Source organism: Erythrolamprus reginae, chromosome 4 (assembly GCF_031021105.1).
Source record: "Erythrolamprus reginae isolate rEryReg1 chromosome 4, rEryReg1.hap1, whole genome shotgun sequence".
Lineage (NCBI taxonomy): Eukaryota > Metazoa > Chordata > Lepidosauria > Squamata > Dipsadidae > Erythrolamprus > Erythrolamprus reginae.
In genome coordinates this window covers 112389728-112411351 of record NC_091953.1, presented here as the reverse complement: position 1 = coordinate 112411351, position 21624 = coordinate 112389728, and the positions used below count along the sequence as shown (strand labels likewise).

The 21624-nt window shown below is 41.9% G+C and overlaps 1 protein-coding gene across 1 annotated transcript in view; it reads left to right on the top strand.

Annotated features, from left to right (window-relative positions):
* Nucleotides 1-9696: 9696 nt before the first annotated feature.
* Nucleotides 9697-21624, top strand: part of TMTC4 (transmembrane O-mannosyltransferase targeting cadherins 4) — an 84721-nt gene continuing 72793 nt past the window's right edge. The window contains 2 exon segments of the mRNA XM_070751228.1: nt 9697-9814; nt 20490-20705. Of these exon segments, the coding sequence (XP_070607329.1) occupies nt 20544-20705 (162 nt within the window). The 5' untranslated portion in view covers nt 9697-9814; nt 20490-20543.

The window sequence follows — 21624 nt, the reverse complement described above, 5'->3', positions numbered from 1 at the left end:
CAAGTACGTATTGGTGGTATACAAAGATATACTAATACATATATATATGTGTGTGTGTGTGTGTGTGTGTGTGTGTGGCGAAGGGGGCGTTTGCCCAGGTTCGCCTGGTGCACCAGTTGCGACCCTATTTGGACTGGGAGTCACTGCTCACAGTCACTCATCACCTCGAGACTCGACTACTGTAATGCTCTCTACATGGGGCTACCTTTGAAAAGTGCTCGGAAACTTCATGTCGTGCAGAATGCAGCTACAAGAGCAATCATGGGCTTCCCTAAGTATGCCCATATTACACCAACACTCCGCAGTCTGCATTGGTTGCCGATCAGTTTCCGGTCACAATTCAAAGTGTTGCTTATGACCTATAAAGCCCTTCATGGCACCGGACCAGACTATCTCAGGGACCGCCTTCTGCTGCACGAATCCCAGCGACCAGTTAGGTCCCACAGAGTGGGTCTTCTCCGGGTCCCGTCAACTAAACCAGTGTTTCCCAACCTTGGCCATTTGAAGATATTTGGACTTTAACTCCCAGAATTCCCCAAATGCTGGCTGGGGAATTCTGGGAGCTGAAGTCCAGATATCTTCAAGTGGCCAAGGTTGGGAAACACTGAACTAAACAATGTCGCTTGGCGGGACCCAGGGGAAGAGCCTTCTCTGTGGCGGCCCCGGCCCTCTGGAACCAACTCCCCCCAGAGATTAGAATTGCTCCCACCCTCCTTACCTTTCGGAAGCTTCTTAAAACCCACCTCTGCCGCCAGGCATGGGGGAACTGAGATACTCTGTTCCCCCTAGGCCTTTACAATTTTATGCATGGTATGTCTCTATGTATGTTTCGTTTTACAATAAGGGTTTTTAACTGTTTTAATATTGGATTGTTTATATGCTGTTTTACTACTGTTGTTAGCCGCCCCGAGTCTACGGAGAGGGGCGGCACACAAATCCAATCCAATCCAATCAAATCAAATCAAATATGATACTAGTAAAAGAGAAACATTAGCACAGGGAACGGAAGGCACACTCTGGTGCATTTATGCACATCCCTTCCTGGCCTCTTAGGAATCGGGAGAGGCTGACAGTAGATAGTCTAAGGGAAAAATTGGGGGGTTTAGGTGATGATACTACAGAGTCAGATAGTGAGTTCCATGCATCAACTACTTGGTTACTAAAGTCGTATTTCCTGCAGTCGAGTTTAGAGAGGTTTGCTTTAAGTTTGTATCTGTTGTGTGTTTGGGTGTTGTTGTGGTTGAAGCTGAAGTAGATGTCGACAGGAAGGACGTTGTAGCAGATGATTTTATGGTCACTGCTTAGGTCGTGTTTAAGGTAACGTAGTTCTAAGCTTTGTAAACTTAGGATTGTAAGTCTAGTTACGTATTCTGTTGTGATTGGAGGAAAGGAGGGCTCTTCTAGTATATTATCTCTGGACATTTTCTAGAGTTTCATATTGCTAAGTGAGAAATTTGTTAAGTCAGTTTTGTTCCATTTCACAACTTTTCCTGCCCCATTTGTTAACTGTATCACTGCAGTTGTTAAATTAGTCACAAACGCCAGTTGTCAGGTATCTCAATATAAGAAAACAAAAAAATCAAACACATCCCCTCATGAGATTTTGCTTCCTGCACATGCACAGAAACAAAAACACACTGGGATGTGCACACGCAGGAGAAGCTAAGTTGCATGGAGAGCGCACATTCCCAGCTGATCGGCGGCTGTCACTTCCTGGATTACTGGTCTCGGCTCAGCTCTCCTTTTCCCCCCTGCTGCTACTGCTGTGTCTGCGCTCCTTGCTTTTTTCCTCTTTCCTCCTTCCTGGCCTTGGACAAGCTTCCCTCTCTCCTGCCCGGCTCCTCTCCAGCCTCACGCGGCCACCTCCCGCCTGAGGTGCAAGCAGAAGTCGTGGGTGGAAACGACACTGGCAGCATTTATGCTTCTGGCATCAGCCATTTGCCTAGCTACCAAACCTGAAGCGCGGGGGGGGGTGACTCAGGAAGGAGAGCATGGGAAACACAAAGCAAATTGTCACCTCAGCAAGGACGTAACAGTTCACTTGAACTATAATGATCGTTCAAACCACTCCCACCTGATCACATGGCCGGCAAGCCACTCCTACCCAGCCACATGACCATTAAGCCACACCCACAAAATAAACCACACCCACAGTGTGGCAATATAAAATTTGGCTGCCCATTATTTGACTGAGCAAAATGTACCATTTTTTCCATATCACCACAATCCGGCCATTTCAGAAGTCGTCAAAAGGCTTTTCAAGTAGGAGAGAGAAAATTACACACTCGCAGTTCTCCATTTCAGCAAGCAAGGATGAGAAATAATACATTTCCCTTTCTTGTTCTCCAAGAGCATTTAATGAGTCTCACCTATGCCAGGTGGCAGGAGGACAGCTTTCTCTGTTATGAGAATCAGGGCTTCCTTTCTATTAAATGGTAGGGGTCTTCTGCTTTTTCCAGTTTGCTAGAAGACCAATATGATAATATTGGCAGGATATCAACAATGAGTGAGAGAAAATAAATTCTAAGTACTACCAACTGTCCAAGCAGAAGACATTTATCTAGTAACTACTTCGAAAATAAGCTACTTTCATGCCTGGAGATTTTCATCACAAGGAAGCAACTAAACATTAGGGACAATGATTGGTGTTAGCTTGCTTTTTGATCAGCGTGTAAAATGACAGAGGGAAACGTCCATCTCGGTTACTATCAGATACTCGGGTGAATCTAAAGTGATGGTGGTACCAAAATCATAATGGGGAAAAGCAGGAGCCAATTTTTCTATTTCTATTTTCAATTTTTCTATGGGGGTCTGCCAATAAAGAGTTTCTCGTTACAGCATATAGAAGCTAAGCCATGTAAAGCGATTTTAAATATAGATCAATTTACAGAGCCAAAACCGATATTATGTTCATAGCAGGGTGTCCCTTGCTACTTTGCATAGCATCTGCTCAGTATAATCCTTCCAGCCAATAGGCAGCCATTTAGTGAAGCGGCTTTTGGTGTGGGTGGGGGGAGTTGGTTGGAAGCTTTGTGTTTCTTTGAGGAATTTGTAGTGAATTATACAAAGCGTGTTTCTATATACATACGTGATTCAGCCGAGTGTAAATTTACCAGATGCCACTTATAAATCAATGAAGTTAAGGAAACAAAGATGGCATTGTAACCAAGTGTTAAGAAGCGTATTTGAGGGACTCTCTTTAACCTTCTGGCAGGAATCAGTGTGAAAGACTTGTTTACTGAGATGCCAAAACTACAAAAGGAGCATTTAATAACTTCTGCGCCTGAGTCTTCATAAAACATTTTGCTGCTTGGGAAACAAGATGGCACCGTTTTCTGTTCCTTGTAAACAAGAAGACTGGGAGACATTCCTTCCTCACTGCTGCTATGGAACAGCATCAGGCGGGAAGTGCCGCTCCGGATGCTCCTGGTGTGTTGTGCATGTAGCTCCACATCTCCAGTGGACACAAGTCTCCGAGTGAGATTTTGCTTCTGTGCATGCACAGGAAGGAAGATCTAACAAGGGGACGCTCAGGTGTTAGAGATTTTGATTTTGATTGGATTGGATTGGATTGGATTTATATGCTGCCCCTCTTCGTAGACTCGGGGCGGCTAACAACAGTAGTAAACAGCATATGACAATCCAATATAAACAGTTAAAAACCCCTATTGTAAAACCAAACATACATACAGACATACCATGCATAAAATTGTAAAGGCCTAGGGGGAAAGAGTATCTTAGTTCCCCCATTCCTGGCGGCAGAGGTGGGTTTTAAGAAGCTTACGAAAGGCAAGGAGGGTGGGGGCAATTCTAATCTCTGGGGGAAGCTGGTTCCAGAGGGTTGGGGCCGCCACAGAGAAGGCTCTTCCCCTGGGTCCCGCCAAGCGACATTGTTTAGTTGACGGGACCCAGAGAAGACCCACTCTGTGGGACCTAACTGGTCGCTGGGATTCGTGCAGCAGAAGGCGGTCCCTGAGATAGTCTGGTCTGATGCCATGAAGGGCTTTATAGGTCATAACCAACACTTTGAATTGTGACCGGAAACTGATCGGCAACCAATGCAGACTGCGGAGTGTTGGTGTAACATGGGCATATTTGGAAAAGCCCATGATTGCTCTCGCAGCTGCATTCTGCACGACCTGAAGTTTCCGAACACTTTTCAAAGGTAGCCCCATGTAGAGACTTTTTTGCTTCCACGCATGCACCGGAAGCAAAATCTCGCAAGAGGATATGCATGCGAGAGAGATGTCAGCCATTTTTTCTGCAATGCACAGAAGCAAAATAAATCGCCAAAATCTCACACATGCGTCCATCCTCTTGTGAGATTTTGGTTCCTGAGCATGCGCAGAAGCAAATTCTTGCTCAAACGCACACGCACAAATGCTGAAGACATGGAACTGCATGGGCAGCTCAATTTTTGCTACCAATATGATGGCATCGACCTTACCGGTAGGAACTCGCTACTGAACAGCACCCTATAAACTGGTTTTCCTTAACCTTAGCAAGTACAGTGGTACCTCTAATTACGAACTTAATTCATTCCGTGACCAGGTTCTTAAGTGGAAAGGTTTGTAAGAGGAAGCCATTTTTCCCATAGGAATCAATGTAAAAGCAAATAATGCATGCGATTGGGGAAACCACAGGGAGGGTGGAGGCCCTGTTTCCTCCCAGGAGATTCCTAGAGGGGCCCCACAGAGGCTTCTCCCCTCCTTTTCCGGCCCTGTTTCCTCCTAGGAGATTCCTAGAGAGGCCCCACAGAGGCTTCTCCCCTCCTTTTCCGGCCCTGTTTCCTCCTAGGAGATTCCTAGAGAGTCCCCACAGAGGCATCTCCCCACCTTTCCCGGCCCTGTTTCCTCCCAGAAGATTCCTAGAGAGGCCTCACGGAGGCTTCTCCCTGCCTTTTCCAGTTACAGTTTTGGAGGCTTGGGTTTGTAAGTGGAAAATGGTTCTTGAGAAGAAGCAAAAAAATCTTGAACACCCAGTTCTTATCTAGAAATGTTTGTAAGTAGAGGCATTCTTAGGTAGAGGTACCATTGTATGTTGACTTCAATTCCCACAATTCCCGTAGCCTATTTTACGACTGCCTTCCAGAACCTGTAGAATTTTAACTAATAATACAAGTGATCTTGTTCTCTTATTTGGTGTGTTCAGAGATCTGTAGATAGCTTTGTTGTCAAATTCTTACACATTTTTCTTTTCTGGATTTATCTACAATGGAAAAGTCATATAGAGCAGATATTAGAAGGTGAAGAAAGAGGTGATCTGTTTGTTACAGCTTCAGATTGTATTTAATTTGGTGAATAGCAGGAAAGACTGAAGCGGATGGAACAATGAAGTAAAATGGTTGTAGTGATATTGTATGTAGCTGGAGTTGACATATCTCAAACCCGTAACCCTACAAGGTATTCCGGGAGATTTTATGATGTAATTTAGATTTCTTGAAATTCAAAACTTTTGTTTCTAGTTCTTTGCGATATTTATTCCACCAGCAGTAGCTCTATTCCAAAAGCCTGACATGATTGCTGCTTAGTTTTCTATTAATTTTAATAAGAATATGCGTATTAAAAATTATTCCCCTATTCCCAATACATCGGGAGTGGGTTCTAACTTACCTTTCTGCCTCATGCGCTGTGACAATTTTTTTAAAAAAATCCCAACAAAAAAGCCATAATCAAGTTGGCGATGAATAGGCAGTGCCAGAAACCCGGCTTCTGCATATGTGCAAAAAGGAAAAAATCTGGATTTTTTTTTAAAAAAAAATCCCCCCCAAAATTATTATTTTTTAAAAAAAAGACTGTCACCGACCGAACGGAGATGTCATCGTGATGTCACCAGTAGGTTGCTACCAGTTTGGGTGAACTAGCCCAAACCGGGAAGAACCCACCTCTGCAATACATACTGTGTATTATTTTATTCTTTTTATAAAAAAATATATTTTTATTAAATTTTATTACAACAAACAAAAAAAAATACTTAAAGAAAAAGTGCCCAACACCAATAAACCCCACCACCATTTAGGGGGTTAAATTTCTTCCTTAGCTCCAGTTTACATTTCTTTACATACAAAAAGTGATTGGAATTTATTTTTCACATTGTCGTCATACATTCTACTTAAGATATAATTTTTCACCTTATTCCATCGTGCCATCAGCTTCTCCAATTTATTTTCATCAAAGTTATTTAATCTTATTTCCATAATTTCGAAGTGGATGTGGTCCACCATATACCAGTACCAATTCTGGATTGTCCATTTATTGCTATCCTTCCACCCTAATACCACTACTGCTTGAGCACTTTCCAAAGCTGCTGTTTTGATTTCTTTAAATTCTCGTAATTCCCCATATTTAACTAGTGTTGCTAATTCTTTCGTGATTATCCAATTAATGTTTAGCATATTGTTAATTTCATTCTGTACTTCCTTCCAAAATTTTTGAACTTCAATGCATTCCCAGAGCATATGTATGAAAACTCCTTTTATTTGGCAACCATGCCATCAATTTCCTTTTCCTTTCCTCTGGAAGTGTGCTAGTTTTACTGGCGTGAAGTACCATTTATGTAAAATTTTCCTTCTCATCTCTCTAATTTATTCTTATGATACAGTGTTCCCTCGTTTATCACGGGTGTTACATTCCAGGACCACTGGCAATAAACCAAAATCCGCGAAATAGGGGTGCCATATTTATTTAAGTATTTATACAGTATTTTAAGGCATTATAAACCCCCCACAAACACTTTTACGCTACATAAATCTTTTCCATTTCCTTAATTACCATTCCCACACTGTTCTGTGCATGTATTGTACCTTTACACTAACTGTAAAATGTTTTGAATTCCTAAACCTACATGATGAAACGACATTCCACATAAAATCACCCAATGTAGGAGCAGACTCAGAGATGGGGAAGCTGCAGACAGACAAAAAGTAAACAACACGCTACTGTACTGACCCAATCAGGCTCTGGGATACAAAGCAGCCTCTCTGGTTGGTCACTTCTCCATCAATCAACCAACCATGTGTTGTTTACAATCACATGTAGGCAAGTTGCATCCCAGGCGGGCAAGTTCCTGAGAAAACCCGCGAAGTAGCGAAAATCCGCGATGCACCGAGTCCAAGAAAGGTGAACCGCGAAGTGGTGAGGGAACACTGTATTTCCCCATTAAACATCCATTGTATAAGGCCAGCATAGCAGGTAGCCAAACTTTGGCGCGAGAATAACTAAGTTGTCTCATTACTATCTCCTAAAACTTCAGTTCATTGCACCAGCATGATGTCAGATGCCAGGGCAAGCCAGGAAAAAGGAAGGGGCATTCCATCAGTGTAGCAAAAATCAAATGAAAAATAAGGCTGGCTTAACCTCCACACAACCTTTGCCCCCTTTCAGGAAAGCTTCCAACTGTGCAAGACACTCATACTTATTAGGATTCTTAAGATATGACAGTGGCTATACTGTATAACTGATATTAATATTCATGTGGCACAAATTATGGGACAATTTGGAACATGAAAAATGGGAGGGAAATGATGAGAAAGGAGACGTCTCCACTAACTTCCCTTCCTTAATGAATATATGATTTTATTATTCTGTTTAATCATTAAAAGAATGAAGTGGATAAAAGAGGAATGTCAAGGCATACAAATCTAAATAATAAATAAATAAATAAATAAATAAATAAATAAATAAATAAATAAATAAATAAAGAAAGAAAGAAAGAAAGAAAGAAAGAAAGAAAGAAAGAAAGAAAGAAAGATGCAAGAACATCGCTGCCCTTGGATATTTTTTAGCAATTGATATGAAAATTAAAACTGGTTGCAGTCAGTATGTTTTTTAAACATTAAGCGCAGGAAAGATTCTTATCAATCTGAAGTGTGAAAACGGAGAAGGGGGTTGCTTCTACTCTGGCACCTTGGAACATCTTTTTACAATCCAATCAGGCGTTTAAAGTGGGCGTGTCCCTCTGACCTTCCTGCCAATCAGTTCAAAGCTTTGTTGGGAGAATTGGCACCAGACTTATGATTGGGGGGTCACCACAACACAACTGTATTAAGGGCTCGGCATCAGAAAGGTTGAGAACCACAGTTCTAGATCCATCCTCAAAAGAAAAGATACGTATGGTTTTTGTTAAGGGGTTTTAGATTGTCTTTTAAACTGTCCTTTTTTTAGATGTTCCTGCTTGTAAGTCACCCAGAGTCCTTCGGTAGCTGGGCGACATACAAATAAAAAATAAAATAAAATAAATATAAAATAAAATACTAGCTAACTAACTACTGTAAATAAGTTAGCAGGCTTTTCTACAGAAGAACAATTCCACCCGGTTACATGCATCAGCTAACATCACACTGCATTTCCTATTCCCTTGTTCCCATGTCTCTTCTTGGGTGGCATTAAAATAAAATAAAATATAATAATATAATAATATAATAATAATATGATAATAATAATAATATTATAATAATAATAATATAAAATAATAATAATAATAATAATAATATTATAATAATAATATAAAATAATAATAAATAAATAAATAAATAAATAAATAAATAAATAAACTTAAAAAAACCTAGCAGGCATTTCTACAGAATAATTTCACCCGGTTACATGCATCTGAGTCTGCGGAGAGGGGCGGCATACAAATCTAATAAATAAATAAATAAATAAAATAAATAACATCACACTGCATTTCCAATTCCCTTTTTGACGTCCCTTCTTGTTGTAAGCCATCCACAGTCCTTCGGGTGTTGAGCAGCATAGAATAGAATACAATAGAATAGAACAGAACAGAACTCTTTATTGGCCAAGTGTGATTGAATATACAGTGTTCCCTCGATTTTCGACCGCCCGCGAAAGTCGAATTTCCGCGAAGTAGAAATGCGGAAGTAAATACACTATTTTTGGCTATGAACAGTATCCCAAGCCTTCCCTTAACACTTTAAACCCCTAAATTGCAATTTCCCATTCCCTTAGCAACCATTTAGATTATTACTCACCATGTTTATTTATTAAAGTTTATTAAAAAAAAAATTTAATAAAGGCAGATGAAAGTTTGGCTATGACATATGACGTCATCAGCCAGGAAAAACCGTGGTATAGGAAAAAAACCCGCAAAGTATTTTTTAATTAATATTTTTGAAAAACCGTGGTATAGACTTTTCGCGAAGTTCGAACCCACGAAAATTGAGGGAACACTGTACAAGGAATTTGTCTTTGGTGCATATGCTCTCGGTGTACATAAAATAAAATATACACTTGTCAAGAATCATGAGATACAACACTTAATTATTGTCATAGGGTACAAATAAACAATGAGGAAACAATCAATATTAATAACAATCTTATTTATTATAAATAAAACATTAAATAAATAACCTAGCAGGCTTTTCTACAGAAGAATAATTCCACCCAGTTAACATCACCCTGCTTTTCCCATTCCCAGCTAAATCCACTACGGTCGCGCGCGGATTGCAGACCTCCCTCCCCCCCCTCCCTCCCCCCACACACAAAAAATCCACGCGACTCGGCCCTCCCCCTTCCCCACAGACATACCCCCGGCCCCTTCCCCGCCCCCTAGACGTCACTCCGCCCGTCAATGAACGCGAGCAGGGCGGTCCTTCGGAGGGGCGGGTTAAGGGGAGGGGCTAGCCAATCCGCCCGGCGCCTGTCTTTCCGGGAGCGAGGGTGGCTCCTCCTACGGTCTCCCGGCGCCCGGCCCCGCCCATCCCCGGCTCCGTCTTGCGGGGAGAGAAAGAGAGAGAGAGGGCAGAGTTCCCCGCGCGGGTGGGCGATGCCGCTCGGGCTCCTTTTTCCAGCTGCAGGTAAAGCCCATCTGGGGTGAGGCGGGGGGGGGGGATCTCAGGATCTGCATGCGGCTTCCCCTCCTTCCAATCCAGACCTCCACTCAGGACAAAAGGAAGCGCCGGAGGAGCCACGCCGCCAAAAGCGGGGAAGAGGAGCGGGTGGGAGATCCCTCGGGGCGGCCCTCCACGCCGCTTTTGCAGGCGTTTCCCCGCCTGCCTGCCTGTCGCTCCCCTTTGCCCGCTCCGGCCGCACTGCTGCTGCTGCTATTTCCCGGGAGCCCGCTTCTCTTGCCCCGGGCGGACTGGTGGAGGGGGTGGGGGGAAGCGGTCCCTTCCACGTTCCGGGAAAAACCAAACCCCGAAAACTTCGCTGCGCTCTCATCCGAGGGTGCCTGGTGGGCTGAGTCCCCCTCTCGCCTTTTTTTTAGCTGCCGAACGGCAAACGGGTGGACCTGCGATCTAGGAGACCCTTCTGCGGTGGGTCTTTGCAAAGGAGCAACTTAGTTTACGCTTTCCGCTTAGTTAGAATAGAATAGAGAATAGAATACGAATAGAAATAGAATAGAATACAGAATAGAATAGAGAACAGAATAGGAATAGAAAATAGAATAGAGAATAGAATAGAGAATAGGATAGAATAGAATAGGAATATGGAATAGAATAGAGTATAGAATAGGGAATAGAATAGAAATAGAATTGAATAGAGAATAGGATAGAAAACAGAATAGGAATAGAAAACAGAATAGGAATAGAGAATAGGATAGAGAATTGAATTGAAGAGAAAATAGAATGGAATAGAAAACAGAATAGGAATATAGAAATAGAATAGAATAGAGAATTGAATAGAGAATAGAATAGAGAATTGAATAGAATAGAAAATAGAATAGAAATAGAATAAAATAGAGAATTGAATAGAGAATTGAACAGAATAGAGAACTGAATAGAAAACAGAATAGAAATAGAAAATAGAATAGAATATTTATTTATTTATTGGATTTGTATGCTGCCCCTCTCAGTAGACTCCGTAGAATAGAATAAAGAGAGAATAGAATAGAAAATAGAATAGAACAGAGTAGAGAATAGAGTAGAATATAGAATAGAACTTGAGACTGCCACATCTTAAAAACATGGGGTGGTTTGCGGGCCACAAAAGAACCAGCAATATGTCCCAAAGGTGCTTTCCTCCCCCCCCCCCCCATCCCCAACAGACTACTAGACTTTCTTGTTCTTGGGTTTGGGGTTGTTGTTGTTGTTTTGAAGACGTTTCTCTTCTCACCCGAGAAGCGTCTTCGGTTCTGACTGGATGGTGGGGAATGGAAGGGTTGATATTCCATGCAAGACAGCGGGTCATTTTTGAAGGCCTCTCGCTTCTCATTCAAGACGTTTCTTCAGTTCTGACTGGATTTCATTCCCCCACCATCAGCTCAGAGTTGAAGAAGCTTCTCGGGTGAGAAGTGAAACCTCTTCGAAGAAAAACCAGAAAGTCCAGTGGTCTCTTGGGGAGGGGGGAAGGATCTTTGGGACAAGCCTGTGTTAAGATTTACTGACTGGTCCATCTTAGGAATGGATTCAATAACTCAGCCACAATGGAAATTTCCTCCTGGCAAAATGTGTAGAACGAATAATCCTCCATCTTGGGAGGGGGATGCATGGGATAGGAAATCGGTTGCTACCGGTACCGTTGTAAAAGTTGTGATGCGTGCGTAGGAGAAACACAGTGTGTTTTTGCTTTTGCGCATGTGCAGTAAGCAACATTTTATGAGGAGACTCACGCTGTGAGATTTCAGCGTTTTTTTGTTTCTGCACATGGACGGAATAAAAAAAAATATGCCGAAATCTCAGACGCACGTGTGTCCCCACATAAGATTTTACTTCCTGTACATGCGCAGAAACAAAACCACATTGGGTCGCGTGCACCCACCCACAGGAGAAAAGACGCTGTGCTCGCAACGTTCCAGTAGCAGCGGTAAATGGGAATGCACCCCTGCATGGAACATATTCTAACCTTAAAATAAATGTTTTCTGATGAATTTTCAGTCACACATCAGAAAGTTTTGTGTATGCCAGTGTCAGTGTCAGAATGGTCACTAGAATAGAATAGAATTTTATTGGCCAAGTGTGATTGGACACACAAGGAATTTGTCTTGGTGCATATGCTCTCAGCGTACATAAAATAAAATATACATTTGTCAAGAATCATAGTGATACACTATCTACGTATGCTTGCTTGCTTGCATGTAATACCATCGAATTGCATGGGACATTTTTTATAAATAGGCAGACATAAGTGGCATAGATTTTCCTGGTCTTTCTGTTGGAGATGTTTTTGTGCATGTTCTGAAGGCAGAAGATGCACACTCACACATATCCTTAGGCGTCTTAACACATCTCATTTGAATAAGTTTACAGTGTGTGTGTTAAGTGTGAGATTGGGGGAGAGATTCATTTCATTCTCCAGAATGGCTTTCTTCTCTTGGGGAACCTCCGTTATAGCTTTTGCTGAAAATCGTTATTAATCTTCTATTTACCTTTTTACCATACCAAATTGTTTTTCTCTGGAAGATTGGCTTTAAAACAGAAGGGAATGGCAATGACAGCATAAAAACAAGAAGCTACGGTAATTAGCCAGAATGTTTCACTTTGTTTTTATAGAAATCAATATAGGGGATATTGCTATAGTAACCACGGCTGGATTGTAGACTCAACAAATTAATGTCCACTACAAATCAATTTATTTCCCATTCTCAGAAAGGGCTTTGCTTGGGAGGTCTGTTATCATCTATAGATCAAATCTTAACTGGTTCTTTCCTTCCTTCCTTCCTTCCTTCCTTCCTTCCTTCCTTCCTTCCTTCCTTCCTTCCTTCTTTCCTTCCTTCTTTCCTTCCTTCCTTCCTTCCTTCTTTCCTTCCTTCTTTCCTTCCTTCTTTCCTTCCTTCCTTCCTTCTTTCCTTCCTTCCTTCCTTCTTTCCTTCCTTACTTCCTTTCTTCTTTCCTTCCTTCCTTTTCCTTTTTCGCTCTCCCAAATTTAAAAACAAATCAATGTTTTGCTTGAATTCCCCCCCCCCCAATAAAATAGGACCATAGGACTTGATCAGTGAAGTGAAATTGGAGACCCCTTGAGATCTGTGTTCCAGTGTTTTAAGTTTTGAAAAGGTTATCTAGGTTCAGTCAACAAAGAGGTTGTGGATATTAACTGTAATGGAAGATTTTTCCACCCTTGATATGATAGGCCTAAGAATAAGAGAGATACTTAAAGGAAGACAATTTTAAAATATATTTTCCAACCAGTGTTAATTTCAAACTCCTCTTGTACTATTATCATTTTGTTTGTTTGCAAAAGCAAGCAACATATTAATGAGATAAGACATATTTTCTTTTTAATAATTTTGTTTTTTAATAGTAATTTTATAAAAAAATGCTTACAAGAATAAACAAATCCTTGAAACCTTGTCATTTCAGTCTTGATCAGCAAAAGTCCTTTAAGGGTTATCAAAAGTAACAATAAATATTGATCAAATAAACCAACTTTATGTTCCTAGTCATTTTGAACTGTCTTGATCTTTAATCCCTTCAAATAATATCCTAGACCTAGAACTTGATTTGTTTTTATTTGTTCCTTCTCAGAAAATTGCCCAGGTCTCTCTCTTGGTTTGTTATTTGTATATCTCTTGTCTAATGATGTCTATTAAGACTTAAGGTGATTTCTCTTGCATGTCTAGTTTAGCACATTTTCCATGCCATTTTTATAAACTCATTTTTAAATCCACTTCCCACTTTCAGTTCAGTATCAGTCTTATCCAGTAAAACTTGTTCTTCTTCCATAACATCTTTTGAACACAGTCTATCCTTCAATTTTTTAAATATTTTTTAATATTAAAATATTGTAGCCCATTCTATATTAGTAAGTCAAATTTAAGTGTTCTTCTCCTTTAATTATAATCTTTAGTTCCTTTTGGCTCTCTTTAATGCCCCATCGTATGTTTTTTTATATAGCATTCAAAGCAAAGGCACTTTTCCACAGGAGAAGTTCTTATAATTATCTCCAAAATTCTTATTTCAAATCCATCTGGACTCTTAGTTCAGTGTTTCCCAACCTTTTTTGAGCCGCGGCACATTATTCATATTTTCAAAATCCTGGGGAACATTGAAAGGGTGGGTGGGGGGTGGGGGGTGGGCTAAAGAAAAGTTTGGACAAAAAAACCCTCTCTCTTCCTCCCTTTCGCTCTATTTCTCCCTCTTTCTCTCTTTTCCTTCCTTCCCTTCTTTCTCTCTCTCCATCCCTCTTTCTTTCTTCCTCTCTTTTTTGCTCTTTCTCTCTCCCTCCTTCCCTTCCTCTGTCTTTCTCTCTCTCTTGCTATCTCTTTCTTGCTTTTTTCTCTCTTTCTTGCTCTCTCTCTCTCTTTCACTGTCTCTTGCTATATGTCTCTTTCTTTGCCTCTCTTGCTATCTCTCTGTCTCTCTTGCTATGTCTCTCTTTCTTTCTTTCTCTCTCTCTGCCTCTCTTGCTATGTCTCTCTTTCTCTCTTGCTATGTCTCTCTTTCTTTCTCTTTCTCTCTCTGCCTCTCTTGCTATGTCTCTCTTTCTCTCTTGCTATGTCTCTCTTTCTTTCTCTTTCTCTCTCTGCCTCTCTTGCTATGTCTCTTTCTTTCTCTTTCTCTCTCTGCCTCTCTTGCTATGTCTCTCTTTCTCTCTTGCTATGTCTCTCTTTCTTTCTCTCTCTCTGCCTCTCTTGCTATGTCTCTCTTTCTTTCTCTCTCTCTCTGCCTCTCTTGCTATGTCTCTCTTTCTCTGCTTCTCTTGCTGCCTCTCTTTCTCTCTCTGTCTCTTTCTCTGCCTCTCTTGCTGTCTCTCTCTCTGCCTCTCTTATATGTCTCTCTTTCTTTCTTTCTCTCTCTCTCTCAGCTGACTGCAAGCGGGAGCCCTGACGGCAGCTGGACGTGCTGTTGGACGCCGTATATGCCAAGCCTGCAGCGCCAGCAGTACGGCGTCCAGCAGCACGTCCAATCGCCACCGTCAGAGCTCCCACTTGCAGTCAGCTGAGAGAGAGAGAGAGAGAGAGAGAGAGCTCCCGCCGCCTGGAGCTCCCTCTCACCGCCGCCATCTCCCCGCGACTGCCTGCGGCCGCTGCAGCCACACACACCCCGCTCCCCCCGCCAGTGCCCTCCCGCCGGGCCCCAAAGGACACTTGCCGCCGACGCCAGGGCCCGGCGGGAGGGCACTGGCGGGGGGACCGGGGGGGTGCGGCTGCAGCTGGGAAAGGGAAAGGCGCAGGGAGGGAAGGCACAGGGAGGGAAGCTGCCTGCCCGCCTGCCTCGGGGAGCCGCGCTTGCAGCCGCAAACCAAAAGGGCAACCCCCGCGCGCTCCCCAGCCCCGGCCCGCCTCTGCACCCCGGCCCGGCCCGCGCTCTCTCCTGTCCTCTCCTGCCCGATGTCGTGGTTTCCGGCGCTCTCCTGCTGGGCCCCAAAGAAGGAAGGCGGGAAAAAGGCACGAAGAACGAAGCTCTCCTTCTTCTTCCTGCCTTCCTTCTTTGGGGCTCAGCAGGAGAGCGCCGGAAACCGCGGCATCGGGCAGGAGCCGGGGGACAGCTGCGAGCGGGCGCTCCAGGTCGGCACCGGCAGCGCCCCGCCCAGCTGGAGCTTCCGTAGCTCTGCGGCACACCTGGCAGTGTCTCGCGGCACACTACTGTGCCGCGGCACACCGGTTGGGAAACGCTGTCTTAGTTCATTTGTATCTTTCTAACCTCAGAGTTCTATCACTCATTGGTATTTTTTATTTAAAAAATTAAAAATCCTTAAATTTATATTTGAAAGAAACTCAAGCACTGTTTTCAGGCTTGTCAATCTGAAGGTTTCTAATAGCTGAAAAACCTTTAAGAAGCAATTTTTGAAAGCCATTAGAAAAAGAAGTATACAAATCCAAATTGCAATCCCAAAATTATCGAGAAGATTTACGGTTTGCACACTTGAAAATCATAAACCTGTAACGAATCCTTTAAACACTTTTTAATTATAGAGAAAAGCACTTAGTTTTATAACAAAGTTAGAACTTTATCTTGCAGGAGAAACTACTGGTCTCTGTTTTTAAAAAGAAATGATCTTGTTTGGAAAGGAGGGAGATGGAGGGAGAGAAAACAGAAAGCAGAAGTGGAGGACTTGCCTGATATTGAAATCCATCAGAAACATTTAAAAGAAACATTTACCTAATAAGATAAAAGAAAAACACATTGGCTAGGAGAATAATTGCACCACAGGTCAATATTGTCCCGCACTGTGAATTGGCTAGGGACAAGTAACCTTTGGCAGGTTGCCTGGGACGAAGGTGCAGGGGAGGAGCACCGGTGGAGGGTGAGCCATGGAGAATTGGCTGTTGCAAGGAGCCCCATGATGAAGTAGACCCAACCATGTGCCTGCGGCTATTCATTCTAGACTAGAGTGCCCCAACCTTTCTGTATTGGTGGCCCGGAACGGGAGCAAGGGCTTTACATGTGCATGGGCGCATGTGAATGGGGCTCCAAATGCGATATTTGTAGCAATGGTAATACCCGTGTGGCACTTGCAGTGACGCTAGCGCAAATGGTGTGTGTACACGCACTGGCCACTCACACAGCCCGGTGGCCAAGAATCCATGGCCCTTTAATGGGCTCTGGCCCACAGGTTGGGAATCCCTGTTCTAGATCCTTCCAAACCCGCTAGAGACTGTTGTCTTGCATTCCTGGTGAGGAGCGATTGTCTGGAGCACTTGTGGGAAATCTCACATCCTCTCCTTATCCAAACATGAATTAGCAAAGAGTCTGTCTACTTGCCAATTCTTCATTCTGCCATTGTCACCTAGTTGTTACCTTGTTGGATATGAAACAACCAAGCTCAGAATGCACCAAGGACTTGACAATTCAATCCTCAACTACATGTAATCTTTTCTGTTGGAAATATTATTATTATTATTATTATTATTATTATTATTATTATTATTATTATTATTAATTCGATTTGTATGCCGCCCCCTCTCCGAAGACTCGGGGCGGCTCACAACATGTAACAACAAATCATAGATAATCTAAGAATTTTAAAATGTTTAAAGATTTAAAAGACCCCATATACTAACAGACATACACACACGCATACCATATATAAATTAAACATGCCCAGGGGGAGATGTTTCAATTCCCCCATGCCTGACGACAAAGGTGGGTTTTAAGGAGTTTACGGAAGGCAGGAAGAGTAGGGGCAATCCTAATCTCCGGGGGGAGTTGGTTCCAGAGGGCCGGTGCCGCCACAGAGAAGGCTCTTCCCCTGGGGCCCGCCAACCGACATTGTTTAGTTGACGGGACCCGGAGAAGGCCCACTCTGTGGGAATATAATAGAATAGAATAGAATTCTTAATTGGCCAAGTGTGATTGGACACACAAGGAATTTGCCTTTGGTCTATATGCTCTCAGTGTACATAAAAGAAAATATACGTTTGGGGAAAAGGAATCCTCAATCTGAGTATCGCATTGGCAGTTCTGTGTTAGCAAAAACTTCAGAAGAGAAGGATTTAGGGGTAGTGATTTCTGACAGTCTGAAAATGGGTGAGCAGTGCAGTCGGGCAGTAGGAAAAGCAAGTAGGATGCTTGGCTGCATAGCTAGAGGTTTAACAAGCAGGAAGAGGGAGGTTGTGATCCCCTTATATAGAGCGCTGGTGAGACCCACATTTGGAATACTGTGTTCAGTTCTGGAGACCTCACCTACAAAAAGATATTGACAAAATTGAACGGGTTCAAAGATGGGCTACAAGAATGGTGGAAGGTCTTAAGCATAAAACGTATCAGGAAAGACTTAATGAACTCAATCTGTATAGTCTGGAGGACAGAAGGAAAAGGGGGGACATGATCGAAACATTTAAATATGTTAAAGGGTTAAATAAGGTTCAGGAGGGAAGTGTTTTTAATAGGAAAGTGAACACAAGAAGAAGGGGACACAATCTGAAGTTAGTTGGGGGAAAGATCAAAAGCAACATGAGAAAATATTATTTTACTGAAGGAGTAGTAGATCCTTGGAACAAACTTCCAGCAGACGTGGTTGGTAAATCCACAGTAACTGAATTTAAACATGCCTGGGATAAACATATATCCATTGTAAGATAAAATACAGGAAATAGTATAAGGGCAGACTAGATGGACCATGAGGTCTTTTTCTGCCGTCAGTCTTCTATGTTTGTCAAGAATCATGAGGTACAACACTTGTCACAGGGGTCAAATAAGCAGAAAAATTATTTTTGAAAAACCCAGATGAAGATAAAAGCTTCCAAATTTCATGAATTTGCATCATTTGGGGCCTATTTTGAAGGAGACCTTCAGGGTTCTTCAGAGCCACGCCAAAAATCTGTGCTAGCAGAATTCTCTGCTCTCTTTGTTGTCTACACTAATGGGTGCTTTTGTATTGTCAAATTATTTCCATCGTTTGTATTCCATACTTGCCCTCCTACAAAAGCAGAAATTTTATTTTCTATCATTCTGTTAGCTAATTCAGCTAGAGTTTGGGGGGAAAGATGAGAATGCAGATAGGGATAGAAGCATATGTCAGTTGGATGATAGATTTGCTTAAAACTCTGCTTGGAGAGAGAAAAAGAAACTAGATATTAGCAGGATAAAAATTGGAAAAGAAATGCAAATTAGTCTCAAGAGCATAGATGCTTGAGATTTTGAGCAGCCTGCTTTTTTTTTTTAACCATGTTATTCTCCATGAAAAAACTCTAGTAAAATGAATTACATTCAGCTATCTCAAAGGACTTTTAGAAATAACAGTTCAAAGGAATTTACTCTCAGTTAAGGTTATGGAGAACTGTAGCCTAACTTTATTCAATATTATAAAAATAACATTCTGCTTTTAAGGTAGCATAAAATCTACTTGTAATTTGGCATAACATACTTTAAATGATGACAATGCTGCTTACGTAAAGGAATACATAAGCCGTTAATGGAGGAAAAACAACTTAGGAAAGTGATGTCTTTGCATTCCTCTTTCATGGTCTGGACTTAAACAATACTGCATTTCCTTCCTTGTTGCTTTGGTAATGGACCTCCCTTGTCTCCATCAAGGCCATCATCCTCTTTACTCTCTATAGTGGGTAAGGAATTTACAGTTCTTCAGATGTTGATTGTACTCTCAGTTAACATATTTAATCATGAGCGTCAATGAGTTTAGCAATATTTGAAGGGTCACGGGATTTCTGTTCTGTAGGACTTTAGAAAGATCATGCTTATCTTCAAAAAGATTTCAGGCTTGCTTACCTATAATGCTGAGATAGTATCGTTCATGTACAGTATGTGTGTTACCTTTGCAGGGATCAAAAAGGTGGCCTATTTCCATTCTCGCCTTCCTAAATCTCGTCAGCCTGTGATACTGGCTTCAGGAGTTGAGATTGTAGCGGTTCTCCTCTTTCAATATCGATAGGGGACAAGTCATTGCAGCTCGATTTTTAGATCTTCGTATTTCACTAATTTCTCTAGCTGCTTCTCCTCAATTCTGTTGTCCCCTGGGATTGCGATGTCGATGATCCATGCTTTCTTTTTCTCCACAATCAGGATGTCTGGTGTGTTATGCTTCAGAATTTGGTCAGTCTGAAGTCGGAAGTCCCACAGTAGTTTTGCTTGCTCATTTTCGACCACTTTTTCGGGCTTATGATCCCACCAGTTCTTTGCCACTGGTAAATGGTAGTTCTGGCACAAGTTCCAGTGGATCATCTGTGCCACAGCATCATGTCTATGCTTGTAGTCAATCTGTGCGATCTTTTTGCAGCAGCTGAGTATGTGATCGATTGTTTCATCTGTTTCTTTACAGAGTCTGCACTTTGGATCGTCTGTTGATTTTTTCAATTCTGGCTTTGACAGCATTTGTTCTAATGGCCTGTTCTTGTGCCGCCAGTATTAGTCCTTCTGTCTCCTTTTTGAGTGTTCCACTTGTAAGCCATGACCAGGTCTTTTCTTTATCCACTTTGCCTTCAATCTTCTCCAAGAACTGGCCATGTAATGCTTTGTTCCGCCAACTGTCCATATGACATTGAGTTACAGTTTTTCTGTACTGGTCCTTAGTTAATAATAATAATAATTATTATTATTATTTATTAGATTTGTATGCCGCCCCTCTCCGAAGACTCCGAGCGGCTCACAACAACAAAACACAGTACAAATCCAATGATTAAAAAGCAGTTTAAAACCTTTACTATAAAAACAGTCATACATCCCAGACAAACCATACATAAAACGGAACGGCCCCGGGGGAATCAATTTCCCCATACCTGATGGCAGATGTGGGTTTTAAGGAGTTTGCTAAAGGCAAGGAGGGTGGAGGCAGTCCTGATCTCTGGGGGGAGCTGATTCCAGAGGGTTGGGGCCGCCACAGAGAAGGCTCTTCCCCTGGGGCCCGCCAGACAACATTGTTTCATCGACGAGACCCGGAGAAGGCCAACTCTGTGGGACCTAATTGGTCGCTGGGATTCGTGCGGTAGAAGGCAGTCCCGGAGATATTCTGGTCCGATGCCAATAGGCACACTGAACACACAGCGCACTAGGAACGGCAGAGTAGTAATCCCTGCCTGGTTAGTAAATACATGTAAAAAAACAAAATCGGGTAAAGTTGATTTACCATAGATAGAAGAGAGTATGTAGCTCAGGACTGAGTTGGTTCTTTATGCATTTATGTTTTATCTCTTAGATTCACCACCAGCATAATGTGGGTACTCCAGATTCTTAACCAGAAGTGTGCAGAATGGCGCAGGGAGAAGTTAACCTGGACCATGATATACCACTCTTGACCCTTCCACCATATTGGGCAAAAATCATTGTGGGACTTTTTTCCATTATCTGCTTTGTAAACAGCTATGATGGAGATTTTGTCTTTGATGACTCTGAAGCTATAATCAACAATAAGGTTAGTGATGTATTATTGCAAATAGAATTGAAAAGGAATATATTTGTGCTTCCAATAATTTGTTATATTAATCAGATGAAAACATTTTAAATTCTAGATTTAGAAGGCATCGCCGATTAATTAAAAAGCACACTTGAATATAATGTAACTTATTTACATTATACATTTCAAAAAATGCAAAATAAAATGACTTAAATAAGTTAAAACTCTGTTTTTCTATTGCGTCAGCAGTCTTAAAATAGCACTTGAAGTTGTTCTATCATTTGGGAAGACAAATATGGCAAATAACTGAATTTGTGCTATACTTTCAGCATCACAGTTGCTGCAACATAGGGTCATTTTTGCATTCAGTCATTGGGATGAAAAAGAAGGAACTGTGATGCAAGTATACTTTGTATAGTACACATTCAGATTCTGGTTTTGTAATAGGTTTTATGTACATTATATATACTGTATTTTTTGGAGTATGAGACACGTACCTTTTTACCCCCCACCCACCCCACCCACCCCGAAAAGAGGGTGAAAACCTGGGTGCATCTTATACACCGAATATAGCTCCACTCAGCCATCCCTGCCCTTTGGCCTCTGCCTTCCAGCAATTTACCTCCTTGCAGCAAACAGCACAAAGCCTAATTAGCCCAAGCAACTGATCCGCCTCCCGACCAGCAGCTAAAACTGCAAGAAGGCAAATTGATGGAAGGTAGAGGCAGAATTTTCTTTTCTTGTGCTAATCAGTTGCTGAAACTGGATGCAAAGCGGTAAGTCAATAACTATAAATGTCTATAGAATGTTCAAATTATTAGACTTATTTTTGAAAGACTGCTTTATTATTGTTCTAGACAACAAAATGAAGCTTTTCAAAATAAATGGTGATCTGAAGAGGCCCGGTGCTATTGTATATTCTTTTAAATAGCAGAGA